The 14,601-nt window shown below is 35.2% G+C and overlaps 1 protein-coding gene across 5 annotated transcripts in view; it reads right to left on the reverse strand.

Annotated features, from left to right (window-relative positions):
* ANO3 (anoctamin 3) overlaps positions 1 to 14,601 on the reverse strand; it is a 111,738-nt gene that overhangs the window by 57,771 nt on the left and 39,366 nt on the right. For 4 of the 5 annotated variants that reach the window (XM_071418301.1, XM_071418299.1, XM_071418298.1 and 1 more), the window contains exons 3-4: positions 14,180 to 14,251; positions 6,765 to 6,901 (exon numbers count right to left, since the gene is read on the reverse strand). In XM_071418301.1, coding sequence (XP_071274402.1) covers positions 6,765 to 6,901; positions 14,180 to 14,251 — 209 coding nt within the window. Of the gene's footprint in view, positions 1 to 6,764; positions 6,902 to 7,767; positions 7,865 to 14,179; positions 14,252 to 14,601 lie in introns of those variants that run through there. The other variant, XM_071418300.1, reaches the window with a different exon arrangement.

The following is a 14,601-nucleotide window of genomic DNA, read 5'->3' on the forward strand; positions in this document are numbered from 1 at the left end:
CCCATACACAGAAACAAATATTTCTAAAGAGTGAGTTGAAACCATTCTCAAAACAGGAGCAAATTTTAGATTCGTATAGTCACTGTATCCTAATTTAGTAGTCTATTTTCTTTGTTTTCTACCTTATACTGGTAAAAAGTTTAAGATAGTGAATAATATACTCTACCTAGGTGAATTTAGAGGTTAATGAGAACCACACATAGGTACAACATATATGTTGTAACCATCTTTTTCACCTTCAGGCCACCACTGGCAACTCTCCCCAAAACTAACATAACAGCAAGGCTTAAACCTGACAAAATTCTCTATAGGTGTTTACATTTTAATAGATTTTAAGAAAATTCCCATTCACTTGTTCAAATAGTTGCACCTTAAACTGTGCGACAGCTAAATACAAGTACATTCAAACCACTATGAAAGGCTCTAATTTGTTTCTACATTAAAGGTACTGCCTAGGAGAGAGCACATAACTAAGAAATGTAATTAATTACTTCCCTCTACCACCTGCTCAGGGTTCAGCCAGTGTCAGCTCAGATTTCTATGTATTTAGTAACTTTCTGTGACATTCAGCAGCCCTCAAACCCATATAATCTTTAAAAACCCACAAGATCTCTGATAAGGATGTCCACAGCTCATTTCTGGGAGAGCTGCTTGCTATTCCTTGCTCTGAATTCAGGACAAATTTGGTTTTTTGCAAAAACCACAAAAAAAAAAAAAAAAGATGTTTTACACATTCATATGGTAGCTTAGAGCCCAAAAAGGTTGGTATGGATTGTCATATATCTACATATATTTATGTGTATTTGTGTGTATATATGTACATATATACACTCTCAAACGCACAGATATACACTCTCAAACACACTTGTAAGGAAAATCAGCTAGGAACAGAGTAAGAAGAGCAGAAAGACACTTAAAATGCAAAACCACACTAGTTGCCAGGTGTGTCAAGGAAAAGCAGTTTTCTGTGCCTCTTCATGCTTTTAAGACAACTTTCAGAGATAATAAGGGATTAATTCAGGGCTATTATATAATGAAGTAAGAAAAAGCAGCCATGGAAACAATTTGAAGAACTAGGGCTGGAATTTTGACAGAGGTCAAGTCTGATCTGTTAATTTCTTCAGCATGGCAATTACCTGAAACTGAAAAATCTTCATGAACAGCTTTTCTGTTCTATCTCTGAGAAGAATGGCTCTCTCTAATAAAAGAAAACTTTCTTCCAATATAATTTAGTGATGATCTTGATTGATGGATTGATCATCTTCATAAGATGCTAATAGGTTGAAAAATTACTGGCTGATGAACGAAAACCACCCCATTTGTTTAGATTACTGATTCTCCCAAACACTGTTACCATGATCTTGGCATTAACATCTTCAGTAATACTCACACCAAAGGATGCCACCATTTAAGTGGTGAGTGTCCACAGCCACAGCTTGTGGTTCATCTTACACCTTAAGTATTTTCTGGAAATAAATACATCTTTAATGCTAATTACAGTAGATTTATTCCCATGAACAACATTAGGATACCTAAATAATGCTTCCTTTGTTTCATGATGTTTAAAAATCAAAGCTGGGACTTCAATAAGTTTTAGACTTCTTAAGTTACTTGAAATTAGCTGTGAAGTGTTTTTAAATAGTACAAGACCCATTTTTACATTCTAAAAAGATACTCTGATTAAGAATAATCTAAGGTGTGCTTTATGTGAAATTTTCTAAGCACACATCTAAGTTAGACTTCATCTAAGTTAGACTTTTGTGTTTGTAGGAATGGATAAACCATAAACAGATTAACTAGAATCGTCCTTTCAATTACTTGATTTCAAAAACAGATTGATGATTTTAAATGTATATTGCTTTAGTGTTCTTGTGCAAATAAACTAGGAAAGAAAATTTGGGACATATTTGCATATGCAAAGACATCCAAATTACCCTGGGCATCAAAGACAACATGACAGGCTGCCATATTTACCCACACTACTGCATTTCTGTGAGATTACACTGCTGGGCAGAACAAAGCTTTTTTCTGTGGAGACAAAGACTTCCAGAAATATCTGACCTTCCTAATTAAAATGCAGTTTAACCTTTTAGGATTTACTAGTTTAGCAATTACTTTAGCTTCTTCACAGAGGATTTTTTTTTCCATTTATAGTCTACTCAGACTTATAGAGTAAGCATGAAAAATGCATTTGTATATATTATGAAAAACATATCTGACTTCAGGAAAGGAGTGGGTTCGGTGATATGCAAAATTTTTAAAGGAAGTCTGTTCAATATTACCATATGAGGGAGCAGTAATGGAGGATGTTTGGAGACAGGAGGAGGCTTTTTTATATTTAATCTCTTCTAATTTGCTCTTGAGGTCTAATAGGGATGTCTTAAGAAGCATACTAACATAACCACTGAAAATTCTTCTGTACATGTTTCTTTTCAAACATTTTTGTCTATAAGTTGAAATTACTTGCTACTTACCCCAAATTTCCTGAAATATTTTCTGAGCTTTTTTTGGCTCTTTTTCTTTAATAAAACCTCACAGGAAATGAGAGTCAAGCACTAAAAGCACAAGCATGAAGTCAACTTTTGTTGCAGCTTACCACATCCTTCCATTCTGGGATAATGATTTTATCTGTTATCATCGCTTTTAGGCTTTATTCACGTCTGTGTTATTAGAGTGCATTTTTGGACTACCAGAAAAAGGCAGTCAATTAGGCTATTGTATAGGTAGCATGTCTTCATAGTTCCTGAATCCACAGTGATAATAATGCAAACCTTGTTCCAAAAATTATTTCTTTACCTTCCCAGACAGCAAAATGCATTACCTAGATAAAATATTTACAAGATCAAAGAGAGTAACAGTGATGTAGTGAATGAAAGGAAATGGAAGAGCAATTTCTCAAATATTCCTATCTTGCTACTATACATGCAATAGCAGTAGGTGAAGAATTGGCTGCTACTGATTTTGCCACTTCTCTGGGAAAACGTTGCCTTCCACTCAAGATAAAGTCTGTTTTATCCTGCTTCCCTTTCCTAAGGAAACAAGAGCATTTCAAGTATCAGCCTTCCACCCAGGGACCTTCTTATTTTCTACATTTCCCTAGCAAAGCAGGTACTACTAATTTTTGCTCAACAGACACTTTTTGGCCTCATTTTTCCTTGTGAGACCCCTTGGCAGAACCACATACATAAAGTGGTACTTTCTGTGCAATTTCAAGAGCAGCTGGTGATGAGAAGTTGGCAGAGATGGATAATGATGACAGCTTTTTCATGGGTCTGAGCGACTCACAATTTTTCAGTATGAAATCTGTGGATTCTGAAATATACCAACCTACACTATAGGAAACTATCAGTTATAAATCATAATCATGCAAACAAGAACAGTAGACGAATACACTGGCATCTGGTTGCTCTAAGAAAATTCTCTGATTTTTCAAAGCTTTAAAATGTTACAACAAGAATCAGATTTATGGAGCTATCATGCATGTAAGCTGAAAACTAAACAATTCCTGAAAAAAAAAAAAGTGTATTGGTTTTCATCATGTCAGCAAGACATGTTCACTACTGCTAAAGTATCCAGGCATCTCATTGCTGAGAAAGATAATGGCACTAAGAAGCAATTGCAAACAATTTTTTTTGCAATTTTCCCCATAATCTCTCAAGAATACAACAACCCTTCTAAAACAAGCAAAAATTAGAAACATTAAAAAGAAGAGAAGAAGAATGTGCTTTTATTCTTGTACTCCTGATCAATGCAGTGTTTCTCATTCTCATTATCTGGTCAGACTGAGAAGACTTTTTTATTGTGACAGATCAGTTTAGACTTCAAATATGTGAGAGTACTTACCAGCTGTAAAGCTGTACTGCAGTATTCTGTATTTTTAGCAGTCTCAGAAAGAATTAGAAGCCTTCTTTTGCTAGCTTTATATCAATTTGGGGAAGAGATTTTCCTAAGGCTTTCTAAAATAATTGCCACAAAGACTTCTATAAAAATCCAAAGGCAAAACCTTTCTAAGACTAAATTCCTTTCTAAGACTAATCTAAATTCCCCTTGCCTTTTTTCTGTGGAAGCAGGCAAAGATAAAGGGAAGGAGAATACTGCTTGGTTGCTTCAGTTGTGGCTTTTACTGGGAAAGAGTTTATTTTATTCACAGTAACTGGTACAGGGCTGTGTTTTGAATTTTGGGTTTAACCCAGCTAGGATTAAACCAAATCACCTCATTTGCAGAAACAGTCCTTCTAAATGGAGAAGGAAGTTTCCAGAGTAGTTGTTGTGATAAAAGGAATTGTCAAAGTTAAAAGCCAGAGACACTGTGAGAAGACTGTTTTTAAACTCTGAACCAATTTGCTCAGTAGATTGGTACATACAAAGATTGTAACATAAAAAGTGTATTTTTGTTTAAACTTAATACAAATATAAAACTTCTCTTTAAACTTTGAAAGAATGTTAGCTTACTTGCTGACTATGAACTTCATAACCATCCTGAATGCAGGGCTTGGAAAAAATGCAACTAGTGATTATTTTCTAATTCACATAGAAATAGAAAAAACACTATTTTGCTTTAGCACTGTGAAATCCCTGTTACTAGACAGACAGTACAGCATCTGTTACTAGATTGTTTTGGCAGCAGCCCTACCTATTATTAAAACTATTTAGTGCTCAGTAACAGGATCTAAAGTCTACAGACTCCACATTGCTTTTCTGCCTTTTCAGCCACAATTAACATAAAAGGCTTTGTCTATTTAATCAATGAAATCAAACAAGAACATCCATTATTATTTGTCTTTGTTCAGCTAGTTTTGCAGAAACAGACAAAAAAATCTTTGGATACAAGAAGTTCTTATTGTAACAGTTTAGATTAAAATGTAACCAGTAAAGGTTACTTATATGACATACATACATATATACAATATATCATCTCCAAAGTTTCATTTTCATGTCACAGATTTCCATTCTGTAAATACAATTTCCTGTAAGCCTTTTTAAAAATTATTACATAGCTACTACTATAAAAGATCTTTCTAAAAGCATTCTATGAAATGAAGCCTCAGAGGACACATCTACCTGTGTTCCAGAATACTGCAGTAATGATGATGAGTGTGACAAGCATTAGAGCTGTTGTAGGACTCGTGAAGAATGCATTCAATGCCAAAATCACAAAGTGCCACAAGTACCATCCATGAAACAACTCTGGCATGGTCTCCTGAAGAGAATAGCACATGTGCTGTGAGTGCAGCAGAGAAGCTTACAGTGATTCAAGCATTACTAGAGATTTGTAACCCAGGATTGCGGATGCCTACAGTGAAAAAACCCTGTGCTGCAGAATTCACTATTTCCACAGTGTGAAGAAGAAATTATTCAGAACTTCTTGAGGTTAAGTCATTTGTCATATATATGCAAGCAGTTAGGCTTAATGGAAAGGAGAATTCAGGGTCTCCTAGTTGAAAGTATGACTAAAAAATATACATTTTGTGAACAGAAAATCTATCATAATTCTTTGACATTACAGTGGATTAACTGCTGGAGAAAATACATTGTGATAAATAGTATAATTATACAATTACTAAGCAAGATAGCATGCCAGATTTATCTGGTAAGATGAGATGGCTTTTCCAGTGCTTGAGTTGAGGTTCCTGACAATGCTCCTACACTCACTACACAAGTGAGTTTTAGCTCTCATTCAATGGGTCTAGATATCATTTTGATACTGCTTAGAAGGAGGATCTTATACTCTATCTAGATCACTCTTGACCAACCATTTGCTACATGAACATACTTCTTCTACACTCTCAGAATTTCTGAGGTCTCCCAGATAACATGAATTCCACTCCATGTTCAGAATCCTATATCCTAAATCCAGTGCAATACAAATTTATTGAAAGAAGGCTACTACCTCTTAGATGAGTCAATAAAACACATAAGAATCTTTGATTTTATATAATTTTGCCTGATTTTAGTACAGAGAATTCCATTCACTGATTCTGTCACTCAAACGATAATATTGTTACTAACACCTTCCAAAATCATCAGGATGAATAAAATCCTCTAACACTGCCTTCTTAATGTTAGCAAGCAAGGCAAAATTCCAGCCTCCAAATAAAAATTTGTACAAAACTTTTTAACCTATTTATACATTTTTAGCAAACAAAGAAATTTGTGTTCATCAGTTCTAAATTGCATCATTCTCTTTCATTAACTAATATTCTATCCTCAATTGCTTATTTAGTTCTCTTGGAACATCCTAATTAGTCCATATTTTTAATATCTTCTTCCTCCAGCACACAGATTTAGTCTCTTCTTTATGTTCTGGTTTCTGCAAAATGACCTTGTGACCCAAAAATCTTGCACACCTTGTACCCAATTTCAGCAATACATCTCTCTTCTCCCAGGCTTTCTTCATTGAAGCATATCAAGTTCAGTTCAACAAAAGTAATTTTTCTTTAACAAACTAATTTCAGTAATTTTATGCAATTGTGTTCTCATGATAGCAGCTCATGACAATTTTGCTAAATGCTAACTAAAAGTGATTTAAGACTTAACACACTGCTTATGATTAATTAAAACAATTAAAAGTTATTTAAAACCATTAACTAAAATTATTTTAGAAGTTTTATCATTTCCAACCATTTGGGAGCCACCTAAATTTCTTACCATGAGACGCCTATTTACTTAGTCTGCAACAAGTGCTGCTTTAGAAATTGCATTTTAAAAATATTTAAGCACATTCTGACAGTTGATACAATTTAATAGAATTTTGTGTCCATTACCTTTAAAGAAGATTTAGTTCGAGGTTCTGTTTTCTGCCTGGTGAGCTTACTTTGAATAAGCAATGACTGATCTGTACGAGCATCATAATTCCCATGTTCTGAATCATCTGTGTATGTATCTTTGTCCTTGCCTACATCTGAAGGAAAATCAGAAGAAAACAATGGGCTCATTTTAGATTATAATGGATAGAAACAAACAGCATTATTACAGCCACAGTTGAATATTCATTTTATGCGTACACATTTTAATAACACACTTATTTTCCTGTTAAAGCTTTATACTACAATGTTCACCTTAAATTAGAAGTGACTGCTATTATTAGTAGAAGGTCAATAGTTTTTTTATTAGTCTTCAAATAAAAAAGTCCATAACTTCCTTTACAGTAGTTCTAAAACACAAACAAAGTAATATGAATATTCAACTGATTGACTCACAGTTGCTGAGGCTCAGGATGTTTCACCAAACAGGCAGCACAGCCTGCAGACCAGACTAAAACATCTCATGTTTTAAATCTAAACAAGCAACTAAAATGCCCAGTTCCCCTACACACATGCAGATATTCCATTTGAAAATTTGCACAGATATTGCAGTAAGTCCCTCAGAATACTTTTTAACAGGTGTACCTGATGGTGGTAGGAGGTAGGAAGTCTTCATGGAGGAAATGTTTACTTTCTCACTGGATTAGATTTTAATTGCTCAGATGAAGTTTTTATGAAAACTTAGCTGAGTACCATAAGAGAGCTGCAGGAAACTGAGGACCTCCCTCAGAGATCACCCATATTGTCCATCAAAGAATCATGACAATTCTTGCCCTACACAGCCAGAAGTAGTAAAATGAAGGGCAATCCCTATGCAGTGCTGGACTGTAAAGTTTTAATCAATGTTGGAAAATGGCTACTCTTGAAAAAATGTATTAAAGATTAAAAAGATGGAATAATCATTGCCACACAATTTTATCTTGGACAAATTGGAAAAAGAAACATAGTCAGACAAAAAATTTACCCACAAATCCTGAGTCAAGTTCCCATTCTCAGCTTTCACATCAACATGGGAAAAGTCAGATGGACTAGGAACAGCATTCAGCTCAGTAATTCAAAACCCTAAATAGAAGCCAAGAAAAAAGTTGTGGTTGCTGTGGGAACCACAATCTTGAATTTCATGGATTTTAAAGTCATAAATGTTCATCTGAAACATTTAAGTGTTTTTCATTAAGTTATTCAGTTAAATTCTCTACGCTAAGTACTACAGAAATTAGGAAAAACAAACAACCACAATTATCTCACGCACCCTAAACATTTCACATATTAAAATATTAAAAACCAGAACATTTACTGAGCACCATTTTTTCCTCAATTAAGTTACTACATAATGATTATACAAAATGTACCCTTGATAATTTCTAACACTGATATTAACCATGGTAAATCTGTGATGGGATTTCTTAATGTACAAACCAGCTCATTTTAATTGTCAATGTGCCTGATTCAGGGGTTTTATTTATTTTAAACAATGATGTAACTTCATATACAACTTACTCTCTGCTCAACAAAAAATCAATGTAGTTAAAAGAAGGCTTCAGGTAGGTATATAAAGTAGGAAACAGTACTTAACTCTGCATATTTGACTTATGCCTAGGTTTGAGCTCTTCATTTTAAGAGCCAGTAAAATGAAGAGGCAGGCCTATGAAACCTAAACTAGGTCATTTAAGCTGAAAGAAAGACTATAGTTATATTAAAAAGTCTATTTCAATGAGGGAAGCTTTAGAGAATTAGACATTATGAGTACACCTAGTACTAAAAACCAAAAAACATTTGCAAAACTTTTGTAACTTTTTAAATTTCAGTAATTTGAAGTTATGAATAAGTTTTCCCTGTGCTCAACACACTTTACCAGCTAAACATTTTTATGCTTTCAAGGACACATATTTCAAATTGCAGCATCTCTCTTTTGTAAAAAAATCTTTCACCTAGAGACGTCCGCTATTTTGCCTGAAATGTAGTCAAAACAAAACAAAAAGCCATAACAGCCCTTAAAATTAAAGAAATTTGTAAAGAAATGTATTCTAAAATTCAAAGATACTTCCTATTCTATCTTTCAGCAGTTGATGACTTATTTAATACATAGAAGCACTCTCCCACTACGTAATGCTATTAATACAGTAAAAAGGGGAATATTATTTAGCACTTGCACAAGCCCCTTGAGGCTGTAAGCTGCTGGTCCCTGCTCGACCACGAACCTCCACAGGTTCCAGAGTCACAGCCTCACCACGGTGCTCACCAGAGGCTGCAAGAGAATCTCTGTTCCAGTTGAAGTTGCCCTTATGTATTTTTTTCTCCCTTCTCAAATCTGTTACTCCAAAGGCACTTCCACAGCTACTGATGAGTTCAGCCTTGCCAAGCAGCAGGTCTGCCCTGGAGCTGCTGCCATAGGCTCCACCAGACACGGGGGAAGCTTCCAGCAGCTTCTCAGAGAAGCCAGCCCTGCAGCTCCACTGCCCACACAGACCCAACACAGCTGCAAGAGTCTCACTGACACAAACACAACGTGCATGACCTTTACAAGACCTCTCTGTGTGAGTCTCCAGAGTACCTTCTAACAGCAGAAAGATTTAAACATGAATCCTTCTACCAAGTCTTACATCTCAAAGACCATGTTCAGGGGCTGTTCTCACAAGAGGCTCACCCCAGGGCAGCAGAAGCAGATCTGGGCTGGGCTCTGGAGCAGCCAATTCCCTCCCCTGCAGCCACCCCAGCCTTGTCCTTCACCTGCCCAGCTCCTGCTCTCTCTCCCCCCTCAGAGAGAAACTCTGGAACAAGACAAGTGCAACCAGATGCCTTCCTCCCCTGAGGCTTGGCCACTTCTTTGGTTTTCTTAAGTACTCAGTTGTTAATGTGTCCTAGCAACTTATGGGAAAAAATTCTATAAGTAAAAAGGAACAAAAGGAAAGAAACTTAACCCCCAACAATCACAAAAATTAATCAACGCTTCCTGACATATAATTTGGCAACACTTAACACATGACAGTAAGATTTGCCCTATAAGGTCACTTACATGATAAAACATTTAAGACAATTTCATTTCTGGAAATTCTTCACACAATAATGCAGAAGCATTTAGTTTAGAGATAAATAGCTAAGTCCACATTTTGAATCTTTCTTTTTGGGTCTTCTTAACTGCTTGGCTATCTTTCTTACTATCAGACTTTTCTGAAGGGCAAAAACTGCATTTCAATTTTATGACAGGGAATAAAAAGCAGTTGTTCTGATTTCTCTGTACTCTGAAATCCAGTGATATATTTTATATATACACAGTAGTGTCTGGTAGCAAATGTTTTTCAATTGAAATGTGGCATAGTTATGGAAAGAAAAACTAATATAAACATTCCTAAATAGTTTCTGTTTCATAAACTTTGATACGACAACTCTACTCAATCCTTTAAGCCTTTACACATTTAAGGATAGGTTTTGCAAAGCTTTAGTAAGAAAGAGATTATTGGTCAAGTAAATAATCCCCTTTTGTCCTAATTTAAATCCTAGGAAAAGCATGGAGAAGAACATCACTAGACACCTAGATAAATGACATTGGGATGGATTTAGGTCTTATTTTATTTTGCTGTGCACCTGGAACACGGTCTTATACAGATAACATAGAAAGGTTTTCACCTACCTGTGTATGTATATTTAGATATGAAAAACCATCATAACTACCAGAACAACATTGGAGCCACAACCTACACCAACGAAGGCTTCAAGCATCTGCTGCTTGTTGCTCTTCAGCCCAGCCTTTTATGCCCTCCTGTTGCTGCCCTGCCCCTGTGTGCCCTCTGCTCCCTGTGTGGTTGCTCAGCCCCCCTGGGCACTCCATGGCTCCTCACCTTCAATAGCATTCACCTGTCCTGCACAGCTGCACCAATCTGGGATCAGCCACAGCCCCACTCCAATCATGACACACCCTGTGCCTACACACAACAGACAAAGACTTTCCTCGATGTACAATTTCTTATGAACTTTCAGACTGTGGTAACTGTTACACAGAATATTTCTAATTTTTTTAAAAGGGAGCCAGTCATATATTATTGCTCTTTAGATGAGTTAAAATGGTGCATAAAACTGCTTGAGGCAGATTAAATGCCTAAAGCACATCCATATTTTGGACTGCATATTAAGTCCAAAGACTAATCCTTATTATGTTCCCACGAGCACTGAACAGATTACATAACTTCTACATCCATACTTCCAGCTCTCCAGGAATGAACAAGCTCCAATATAGGAGCTGGACAGCTCTGGGTACAGGAAAAACTGTTCTCATGCAGCTTTTCTGTCACCTCACTACATAACAGATTTGACACCCTTATTTATGGAGGCACTGACCACAAACTTAGGATAAAATTATTCTAGAAGGCATAATGGAAACAACACATTTCTGTTGAAGCAGAAACTGAACCTGGTTTCCTTGAATCATATCTTCTGTTATTTTTCAGTCCCTTTTTTTATATAAACATTGTATGTACTGCACAGGTTGTATACATATATATATGCCCATTTCAATTTATCATAACATCACAAAATTGACTTACAAACACTTCTATAATTGAGCATTGAAAAGTAGTTTTTATCATGCAGTTATTATGATTCTTTCTTGGATTGTTAGTTTTGGTTCAGCTCTTCATTTGTCACTTCACTGTATTGCAGCATAGAATATAAATACATTGGTTTTTATATATAACTTCTGTACTAACTGGATTCAGGATACATTCAGACTACAAGGTATCTGTCACAGCAAAATTGTTAATTATCTAGGAAAGCTTTCATGTCCTGCTAAGAAAGATGAGTTATTATGCACAAATCCTCATAATTAATCTAAGGGGGAAAAAAACAGAATTGAAAAAAGAATAAATTAGTTTGTGATGTTTTACTTGCTACTGAGTGTTACTTTTGTTCTTATTTCAACCCAGTAATCTCCACCTTCTGTGTCTCCCACCAGAGGTGGGAGGGGATTGAGTGAGTCAGAAAGAGGGGTATTCCATTATGCCTGAAACCTCAAAGTTCACGTTGTATGTTACAGAAGCTCAACAATTATCACTTGGATTGAAGGTACCACTTCCTCAAACTAAAAACACTACTTACCACCTAAAACTGGCAGAGGAAAAATAACACAAATCCATAATGTCCTTGATCCCATTTATCCCATTTATTTATGTGTAATTAACAAAGGTGTAATACATTGACTTTTTACTTCATAAATCAATTAACATCATTAACTAAGCTTGTCTGACAGATTTATGGCCTCAGCTATAGCCAACTGAAATAAAAGAGAAGCTTTCCACTGAAGTCCTTTATTTGATGCCTGTTAATCTCCTTCACTCAAGAAAATTTTGTCTACAAACAACTCAGGAAGAGAAGAAAGCCATTTGGCCTACATTTCTACAACACTGCCTAATTAAAAATTCACCACATTCACTTAATTCCACTTTCTTTCATGTTCTCAGGAGAGCAGTTTGAAAATACTCACTAAGATGATGATACCCATTAAACAGCCTTCTTTTCAAACTCCATGAAACTGCCAGAGTACCTACAAAAGCATCGGTTTAACCTATCTGGTGATCAAAGCTGAAGCTGCAATATTCCTTTTTCAGGTTTATTTTTTACTTCCCCTCCCCATCTACATCCAGACTCAGGATTAAACTGAAAATTTTAGACTTGGAGACAAATTCTTACCCACATAAACACAATACTTAAGGACCAACAAACTGTATTTTGAAGGTATACAGGCCACTTTGTCACATGCACCTTTTAACTGTCCCTTATTTCTCTTCATGAATCTAACAGATAATGCTGATATAAAAATAAGGCAATTCTTATTACTGACCTCTGGCAGTACTGTTTTAAATACTGTTTTCTTTCTTGCCTGTAACTGACTAACCTAATCAGTTACATTTCTATAACTTCTATAACTGTGAATAACTTAACAGATTTCACTCATCTAATTTGGGATTGACTCAACATAGGCAAATTCATTAATCAAGTTAGTAAAGGGCAACTCTGTAAATACTTTATCTTCCACGAGCATAGCTGTAGCCAGAAGAGAAGAAACATCCACACCAAAATGTAACACAATTTTGAAAACTCAAAAGAATCAATCTATCTTCTCCTGTGTTGCCGAGCCCTCCATGTATCTTTTCAGGTTAAAACTAAGTAATGGGACTGAAAACCAGCATCATTTATTATGAGAAAGAATTACTGCTGACATATATAAATACACAACAATATCAGCATGCCTATGTGTAAGCAATTCACATACATAATAAAATAGAGCAAGATATTAAAAATAGAGCAGGGTATTAAAAAAAAAAAGAAAATAAGGAAATTATAACAGTAAAATCTCCTAGTATCCATCCTTGCCAACCAATTACGCTAGGAAAGGGCAGCAGCTTTAACTGGAATCTTACTAAGACTTGATTTTCTTATATAATCTTCATGCCAAATTTTTGGTCTGTGCCATGATTTTGGAATATCTGGTTTTGAAGAAGTGTCAATTTCACTATTTCCAGTAGTTACCTACTCAGGAAATCTTGAGAAGCCCTCTTATCTATGTATTTTAGGCATCAAGAAAATTCAATGCTAAATTATGTGAGAGGTGAGCAGACCTAGCTTTCTGAAAGAAGATATTTTGATATCTCTCATTCAGCATGAAGATATGATTTCTAGTTTGATGTTCATCAACTGTGAGCAAAAATATCTTTCATAGTAGTTGCACAAGGGGCAGAAATATCTTTGTGTCCGTATGGGTAACATAGATGGCAACTACGTCATCCTGGAACTTGTAAATTACCACCCAAGTGTGTATTTACAGATTCAATTTGCAGTTAGGAGATTATTCCAAGAATAACTTTTTTCCTACTTACTCTGACTTAATTACAATGTCAAAATGGTAGCAAAGCAGTGCAAATATGGCTATTTTCTCCATTACTTTTTTTTTTGCTTCCCAAATTGTAACACTTTTTGTATGTAAACGTCTAAAGCAAATACACAAAATATCTAAAAATCCCAACAATAGAACTGCAGCCACAATAATAGTGAATGACATGACTATATAGGAAAAACAAGTGAATAATAACAACTTTAAAGGAATTTCAAGTACATTGTTCAAAATTATTGTTTTATGAATAATTGTTATGGGAAAAGGATACACTCAATATATGACACTTCTCTGTCTTCCATCCCTACTTTTAGTCTAAAAGGTTAGACAGTATCAGGAAATTTATGACAGCACACATTTCTTTAGTCACATTTAGTCTCCTCTTTAAAAAAAAAATGGAAGTTCAGGGTAAGTATGGCCTTTCCACACTTAAATACTGTGAGAGTAATCAAAGAATCAGTAAATTGTCATTATTTCAGTTCAGACAACAACTTACCTAAAAATGGATCACCGTATTCTGTATTAGACAGCTTAAGCAAGTTGCTTTCCAAAGTCTCCATCACTTTAGCTGAAATAAATGCAATATCTGTATCAGCACTGACATGTATTTTCTAAGTAAAAAAATCTTTACTGTAAAAAAACACTTTTCAAAGCTGTCAGTAACTCAAATAAAACACTTAGGACTGAAATTTTGAAGAGCATGTTCTATCAATAGAAAAAAGAGCAATATCACTTTAATGAAGACTTTCTCTCTATTACTAAGAGAAGTTTAACTCAATAAAATAACTCACTAGAACAACAATTAGTGCCTAGTGTCTATCAACATTAAGGAAAGACTTATCAAAATCTACTACCAGATGAGTTAATTTATTCTACAAAGCTTCACACACATCTGGCAATAGAGGATGGCAAGGGTTG

The sequence above is a fragment of the Agelaius tricolor genome, unplaced genomic scaffold, assembly GCF_023055355.1.
Source record: "Agelaius tricolor isolate 1412-34295 unplaced genomic scaffold, bAgeTri1.0.p SCAF_82, whole genome shotgun sequence".
In the NCBI taxonomy this organism is placed as follows: domain Eukaryota; kingdom Metazoa; phylum Chordata; class Aves; order Passeriformes; family Icteridae; genus Agelaius; species Agelaius tricolor.